Below are 8,294 nucleotides of genomic sequence, written 5' to 3' on the forward strand. Positions count from 1 at the left end.
TGGTGGTCAGGACCATATATGTCAAACCTTTTGAAAAGAAGACTATGTATGTTTACTCTTCAGAGCGAGACAAGAAGACATTTTTGAATGATGATGTCTTGTGATCAGGAAGTGATCAGACTATCAGGTCCAAATGGGACACTTCCAACTTTCCAAGAGTTTGGCGATACAAGGAATTCCCAATTTTCACCACGCTAGAGCATGTAGCGTTTAAGCCTCGGGGTGATGTAAACAAAGCTAAGACCTGCAGTAGCATTGAGCTACAGAGGAAACGATGCAAAGTGGTTTGATCCCCCAAGCAGCTCAAATCCGCAAGCAATACCTCCAAGTGTTAGCATTGGCCTGGTACAGTGAAGTAGTTAGTGGCCTAGTAACGGCTGTGCAGCAGCAAGAGAGTAGGCCAAGGTATATGTCAGGGAAGGAGGAAACGGATCAATTATGATACATAACCATGCAATGATTATGTGTTCAAGATTTAAACTTTTGTGTTCTGTACTCATAATCGATGAACTATAAACGAAGTATTTTACAAGAAATCTGTGATCGAAGTTAAACTTAGGAACACGTGGGCAACTTGCATTATCCAAGAGGGAGCACATTAAGAGCTGATTAATATCTGCATTAATATGCAGTAACATAACACAGGAACAGATGACAGTTGGCTTTTGCTGCTTATATAATTCTATTGGGCAAACGAGCTGTGAGGCACAGCAGGCCTGCAACTCAGCATCACCTGATAACTGCCAAACAAATGTTTTTTACCGAACAAATCATACACAACAGTGCACTCCATGAATGGTACACAGGATAACATCAGGTCGAATTATTCAAGATATACCTAACATGATTCAAGTAAACCTAAGTAATGGAACATCAAATATCTAAGGACGCGAAAAAACAGAAATGAATATGTACAGCTGGGCCATTACATGGAGGTGACAATCAGGGGCATCCCATATTAGCCAAACCAATTTAGACCAAGTTGGTTAGAAGTCGGTGGTAGTTTTACTGGTTTCTGCCATGTTTGGGAATTTTTTCACCTTTGTTCGGACGGCCACTAACTTCCTAGTAGCAGAGCAAACAAGGTCGGGCCTGAACTATCAACACTTACTCTGCCCGGCATGTGATCATGTTAGAACACAGGCTACTCGAATGAACGCATAACTAAGTGTTGCCTCCTTTCACTGAAGCTGAGATCTGCTGCTGCTTTCAGGCCAATGGAAGCTTGGCGCATTGTTGTATTGTGTCAAATCGAAAGATATGGTCTCCACCTAGAAGGCAAACAAATTTTAAGAAAGATAAGCATTAGTTTATCAGAATTTACTAAGACCAGTAAGAACAGAGAGGGGTACTCTAAAGGGTATATTTGAGCTTACTCCGTATGGGAAGGTATCTGGTGCACCACTAGATGTTAATGGCCATCCCTCATTTACTTGATCTTCCTGAACCTAATGGGGGAAAACTTCAATGTTAATCATCAAGAACTATATGAAGAACAAAAAAATACTAGTCAAATGTGTGGACCTAGTAACAATACATACATTTGCGCTTTCTGTTATGCTGTCAGTTGCGGTGACCGTTGTGCATAGGTTGTTCGCAGTGGCATTCCTCCTCTTGTTATAGGCCCTTTTAGTTTTCTTTTTCAGGGTATCAAGAACTGTTGGTGTCGTCAGTTTCTTCTTGCGAGAACGTTTTGACTGACCTTGAATGAGATCCCAGCCCTTCGTACTAAGAGAAATGGGTAATGCATCATCAGTGAAATCCTCATTCACTGGATTATATGCAAAGTTGGCAGTTGAAACTTGGCTGTCAACCCTTTGATCTCTCAATGACTTCTCATAAGAAATCACTTTATCCCTGATCTCCCTCATGACTGACAAAGCATAATCTTTTGATTCTGAGTTCACAGAACCCAGTTCCACAACTTCTGCAAAGTATTGGTGGCCTAGTTTGTAGAGATCATCATAACCTCCCAATTCCTGAGTACTTAATGAGACGTCCCGGGACATGGAAGAACAAGTTAGTTTACAATCCTTGCACCAGCGATGAATGATGTATTTTGATGGAATCATCGGTACAAGCTCCTGCCTCAGTACAGTGAGAGCATGTCTGCACAATATACCTTTAAATTGAAACAAGCGGCAGAAGCACCATATATCATCTTCAGCATTGTCATAAGCAACTTTGTAGTCCACCTTTGTTTGATTTACATGCTCTGATACTATGTATGTAACTACTGAATCACTCCGATCAAGTATACTATAGTTGCAGTGAAATGAACGCCCTAATTCATTCAAGAAAGTTTGAAATATCTCCATTGTGTACATCTTTGCTGCTTGCTCCTCAACAGGCAATCCAGTCATCAAGTGTGGCCTCATCTGAGACGATTGCAAATCCTCATAGGTTTCCTTTTCTAACTTAGTTCTAACAGCTGCCTCATACTGCTCAACAAACATTTTCACAGACGTACCAGACGTCAACCACCCATCAAAATAGTCGGTTGCACTGTCACTTCTGTCTGTGACGGACATTCCCGCCCAAAAAAAATCCTTCACATAAGCAGGAGCCCACTGCGCCCTGACCTCGTATAATTTGGACAGCCATTCATTTCCCTCCAACTGAAATTGATGTGCCATTTCTTGCCACTCTTTGTCAAAATCAAGAGTAGTAACTGAGTCATAGGCCAATGTGCTGAAAGTAGAAATCACTTCATCCTTCTTTTCCATTCCGGCCAACTTCTCAGGAAGCTCATTTAAAATGTGCCAAAGGCAAAAGCGGTGCCGTGAATTGGGGAAAACCTTTTTAACAGCTATTGCAACATCATGACAATAGTTGGTAATTATTGAAGGTGGTGGCGTGGCATTCATGCATCTTAACCATTTATCAAAAAGCCACACGTAAGCTCCAAGAGATCTACCAGCAAGCAAACCACACCCTAGTAACAGTGGTTGAGCGTGGTGGTTAGTGCCCACAAATGACACAAACTGTATATCATACTGATCACTGAAGTTTGTGACATTAATAGCAACCACATCACCAAAGTAATTGTAAGAACTACGTGATTTGGCATCGGCCCAGAAGACATTCCTTAGCTGTCCTTGCTCATTCATGTCCAAACTGTGAAAGAAACACGGGTTTCGGTCTTGCATGTCGTTGAAAAAACTCACTAATGCCTCTAAATCTCCTTCAGCAAGCTTCAGTTTCCTATTTCTGTCTATCTTGGTCTTGATTTCAATCTGGGCAGACGAAGGTATGCCACTATCTCCAAAACTACTAGAATGTCCAACAACTGAGCTACTCTGTGGCGCCTCAGACAAACGAGGTGGATTTAGAGAGAAAGGGATGCTCTCTAAATGCTTCTTATATTTAATCGAACCGGGATCCAGTGGATGGTTATGCTCCAACTCGAGAACAATAACTTCCCAGCGATTCTGAAAATGGGCGTCCTTGACAATGATCTTAGCCTTGCAGCCAGTCTTTGTGCCTCGCTTTCTTGCAGGCCTTGTGACACCAGATCTCAGCCTAGATTGCCCTCCTTTAGAGCATATGAAGGTAGAGCGATAGCGGAAACCATCAAAGGTGTTGTTAGATCTCCTTGTGATACCAAAACCAAAGCGGCGCCCATATGCGACATAGAACTGAAAGGCGTCTTCCTCTGAGTCGAATACCATCCCTACTTTAGGTATCCATTCTGGATCCATATCAACCGGCTTCAAGACATCGCCCTCAGCAAGGGTTTTCTCCTTGTCACCATCTTCTTGCACGTCTCCTTCATTGGATGATTCGGTGCTATAGCCTTCCTCTTCCATTGGTCCTGAATAATCTATTCGGCCTGAAAGAAGATGAGCAGTACCATAAACCGTGTATAGATACAGAAGCACGCTGAGCATTTCTACAGCAGTTTTGGTTCATAAATAATTTTACAACTTTCTTCAATAATTATTACTTCAGAGTACTACTACCGGCACTCAGTGGCGGAGCTAGGATTTGAAACGAATGTGACATGTGAACATTTGTAGTAATTACCAACATCATATATAAATAGATCAAAAATGTAGTCTTACAACATCGACAAGGTTATTTGTTAAATAAAATTGAACATGTTATGTGTCGATGTAGTGTTGTACAAATAATAATTCCCTGGCTACCTGACTTCAGTCTCTGGATAAACTGAGATCGGGGCTGCTGCACGCCTCCAGCTTCCAGACTCTAGCGAATCCCAAGGAGGGCGAAGGCTAGAGGAGCTGCCGGGCCTGGACAAATTCAGATCTGTGCCAAAAAAATCTTGTCAAATTCAATGTAAATATGTCTAAATCAGAGATCAGGTGAGCAACCATGGGGGATGGGTGGATCAGGGGATGGGGGTACCTCTATAGGGAGGAGACGGGCACAACACCTGAGCGGATTGGGCGGCTCCGGCAGTTCGGTTAGCAGGGAGGGAGGCTCCGCGTACTGCTGCGCAGTAGTACGCGCCTGCGCGGGCAGCAGCCGCCGGGCGGTGGGAGGGCAGGCAGGCAGGCAGCGGGCGTCAGGGCGGTCCGGCGGTGGCTCTGGGCGGCCGGGCGGGCTGGCTCGGCTGGCGGCGGATCAGTGTCTCAGCAGTCACCGTGGACTGGATTGGCCGGACAAGCAGACGACACCTGGGTAGGCTGTTTGCTGGGCTTCTTTTCTCCCAGGCCCATCTCCTGATAAGCTATACTATATAGACCAGCCCAAAATTTCTCAAGAAAAAAATATATATACCAGCCCAAAATCCCAGGGTGGGCCGGGGCACTCCCTGTTTGTTGGCTTGCTGAAGAAAGAAAGCAACCAACCAACAAATTCAGAGGAGGGGCTCCCAAGCAAGCAAGGAGGCCAAGAGAGCAAAGGACGGGCTTACCATCAGCTATGTGGGAGCCGGGCAAGGTAGCGCTTGCTGAGACGGTCGATGGAGATGCCAACGGCGCGTGCTTCGAGCTGGACGAGAGGCGCAGGGGCATTCCGGTTTCCGGCGGCAGCAGTGGGGATGTGCACGGGTGGTCGGCCACGCCGGTGGCTGAGCCGGCGGTGCTCCCGCGGCGCCGCTCGGCGTACACCATGCCGCAAAGCTCGCTCCTTGCGGAGGGTGTGCCTGTGCGACATAGAAAAATGTTTCTTCGGTTCCATTTTCCTTTTGCCCTTTTGCTTTTTTTCTTCGGCTTTCTCTGGTTTTCTTTGTTTTTTTCTTTCTTAATTTTATTTTTATTTTTCAACGCATGTCAAATATATTCATACACTTTTTTCTATTTTTTTATACATGAGCAACATTTTTTACACATGTCAAATATTTTCATACACATTTTTATTATTTTTTGTATACATGAGAAACTTTTTTTACACATGTCAAATATTTTCATACCATTTTTTTGTACATGAGCAACATTTTTTACACATGTTAAATATTTTCATACACATTTTTTTATTTTTTTTATACATAAGCAACATTTTTTACACATGTTTAGCATTTTGCAAATACATGATTAACATCTTTTCAAATATATGTTTTCATGTCTACCTTTTTTCATACACATTGTACATTTTTGGTATACATCAAACATATTTTTTGATATACTTTTAACATTTTTAAATATGTGATCCACATTTTTTCAAATACTTGTTTAAAAATAATCAAATACGCGCTAAAATTTTTCATATATGCATTGATTGTTTTTGGTATGATACGTAAGCATTATTCTAAACAATGCGAACATTTTTTTAACATTGGATAAATATTCTTTTAAATGACACAAACATTTTTTTTGAACCGTGTGAACATTTATCTTAAGTAATGTTCGTTTTTGATTGGTACAAGACATTTATTACATGGATATATTTTTTACATTGTACTCCTTCCGTAAAGAAATATAAGAGTGTTTAGAGCATTTAGTGATCTAAACGCTCTTATTTTTCTTTACGGAGGGAGTAAAAAGTACCACTTACATTTTTTTCAAAACACGTAAGAATTTTAAAAATGTCATATACATTTTTTTAATGGTAAGAGCATTTCATGTTGAGCGAACATTTTTAAATGTGTGGTACGCTTCTAGAAAAGTTAACTAATTTTTTTTCATAAATATATGTATTTAGTATTTTCAAAATATACATAAAATGTAATGTGCGGTACACGTGAACAAAATTCTGAATCCAGTTGATATATCTGTGCTGAAAGTGGTGCCTGAGCAGATCTTGGACCTTAAACTGTTGAAACGAGGTAATCGAGCCCATCTCAAGTGTCAATTCAACGGTTAGCACTTTCTGCAAAGGCAAGTACCCGGGAAGGACTATTTCGACCTACGACGGCGCTATCCATCGACGCAAGCATGGTGACATGCTTTTGCTCAAGACGGCGGAAACGTCAGCATGACGTCCCTTAGACCGGCGACAGAGGCACCTGGGATCGAAGCAGAGGAGTGGGCGGGAGGTTCAGCTCAGGCGCTGAGCGGGCGATTGAACGAATGGGCCATGGGCGGTGGGCAGTGTGGTGTGGAGGAGCAACCATTACGGCCTGTAATCGAGTGGCTGGCTTAAAAGGGTGGACAGTCGTTTCTCATCAAAAAGGAGAAAAAAAAAGGTGGACAGTGAATAATAAGCTTAGTAAAGTCTAGTTGTTTCTAAAAAAAAAAGGTGTAAAGTCTTGTTACTAAAAATGCTGAGTAAAGGTCTGATTTTGTACTCTGTGATCTCTCTGGACTCTGATCTGACCCTTCCCCAAGTTATTCTTCTTCTACCCTGCACTCTCTCCGTGTACAGTGTCGTGATCGGCTCAGGCAGGCGTGCTTGCGTTTCTGTCGTAGTAATCCACACCGCATGGAGATACATACGAGACAAATCCTACGTGTACGCAGAACCCGCCCTGCACCCTGCAGCCTTTGCCGTTGGGCTCCTTAATTACAAGCACGGACGCACCAATCCAACCACGAACGTAAGTAAAAGCTGTGTAGGATGCACGGCACGACAAAACCGGATCCACGACCACCCTCGCTGTTTGATCTAAACAGAGCTCGTCACAGTCGTCACGCGGCCGCGCATGCACGACGACGATCGACGCTGCCCGCCGCCGGACCCGGGCGTACGTGCTCTGGCGGGCGACGATAAGAAACCGACGGCTGGGTCCCGAGCTTTGTTACGCGGGTCCGATGAGGAGCTGACGGCGACGCCGTGGCGTTTGGTCGACATCTCCCTCCGATAATTAGTCGTACGTCGTTTTCCTGTTGCCATCTAAAACAGTCGGGCAGTTCGAGTACTACAGCGGAATTCGTAGGTCGCGTTGCCTAGGCCTCCACGTCACGTCACACGAGGTAGGAGTGCGTACGTGGTGGGCGGCATTTTCGTCTGCTCTACGCCGCTACCCGCTAGGAGGATCCCAGTTCGTCGCCGGATACGGATATGGTCGCCCACGCACGCAGCGGGCAGCGGCCACATGCATGCACGCACGGCCTGGCCGGAGGTCGATCGTTCGGCATAATATAATCACAAGATGTACTCTACTTAGTTTCTTCTAGGACAGCTTACCACATGATTATGCTACTTGCTGGTGCATATATAATCAAAAGGTCAATGCCCTGGTAGTACTACTCCGGCTAGGATACGATCCGTTCCGTTCCATCCCAACAACTACAAGCCAATGATTAGCGCGCTGGGGGAAAAAAGGGGAGAAAAGGAGGTCGAGGAGAACCGCGCCGCCGGCGCTTGCCGCGCACCAAGGGTGAGACGGGACGAGATGGGGGTGTAGGCGTATAGTATAGACGTCGTCGCGTGGCGTGGGTGATGGGGATATGTGATATCGGTCTAGCTAGTCAGCCAGCGAGCGAGAAGGACGACCGGCACGGACGGGAGGATGATTGATGGTGGCTACCCCGCTCGGCAAGCTAGGAAGGGAACCTGGTGGTGGTTGGCATGAATTGGTTGCCCGCCCAGGCCGCTCCGTCCGTTGGCGCCACCATCTCTTCTCCTCCCCCTTTTTCCTCGGAGAACCTTTTGAACCAGGAGCCGATCTCCGCCGTCATTTCGTTCTTCCGTGCCGTGCTTGACGCTCCTTTTTGCTCACCGGGGCCCATATCTGATCGTGAATGACGTTACAGTTCGGCGCTATAAGGGCATGTGCAATGCATAGCCTCAAGGTGATGCCTCGCATTCCATGTAGGATCGGATATGACGTAAATTAGGTTTGGATAGTGACGCGAGATCCTCTCCAGGAGGCGGGTGGTTGAAGAAAAAAAGTGTGGTCCGGTGACAAAAGCTGAAAAGGTTGGAGTGAAAAGTAGAGATGCATGTGT

At 45.0% G+C, this 8,294-nt stretch overlaps 1 protein-coding gene across 1 annotated transcript; it reads right to left on the reverse strand.

Annotated features, from left to right (window-relative positions):
- Nucleotides 1-737: 737 nt before the first annotated feature.
- On the reverse strand, nt 738-4,659 carry LOC123164609 (protein FAR1-RELATED SEQUENCE 6). The gene is made up of 5 exons (XM_044582145.1): nt 4,369-4,659; nt 4,149-4,269; nt 1,542-3,832; nt 1,377-1,448; nt 738-1,271 (listed from the first exon to the last, which is right to left on the reverse strand). The coding sequence occupies exons 3-5, from the start codon at nt 3,807-3,809 to the stop codon at nt 1,182-1,184; spliced, it is 2,430 nt and encodes an 809-aa protein (XP_044438080.1). The 5' UTR covers nt 3,810-3,832; nt 4,149-4,269; nt 4,369-4,659; the 3' UTR covers nt 738-1,181.
- Between the last annotated feature and the right edge of the window lie 3,635 nt (nt 4,660-8,294).

This window comes from Triticum aestivum, chromosome 7D, assembly GCF_018294505.1.
Source record: "Triticum aestivum cultivar Chinese Spring chromosome 7D, IWGSC CS RefSeq v2.1, whole genome shotgun sequence".
NCBI lineage: Eukaryota > Viridiplantae > Streptophyta > Magnoliopsida > Poales > Poaceae > Triticum > Triticum aestivum.

Coding starts and splice junctions, on each gene's coding strand:
- LOC123164609 (XM_044582145.1), bottom strand. CDS start 3,809: ATGGAAGAGGAAGGCTATAGCACCGAATCATCCAATGAAGGAGACGTG. Junction 1,449..1,541: donor GCATAACAGAAAGCGCAAAT/GTATGTATTGTT, acceptor TTCCCCCATTAG/GTTCAGGAAGATCAAGTAAA. Junction 1,272..1,376: donor CAGATACCTTCCCATACGGA/GTAAGCTCAAAT, acceptor TTTGCCTTCTAG/GTGGAGACCATATCTTTCGA.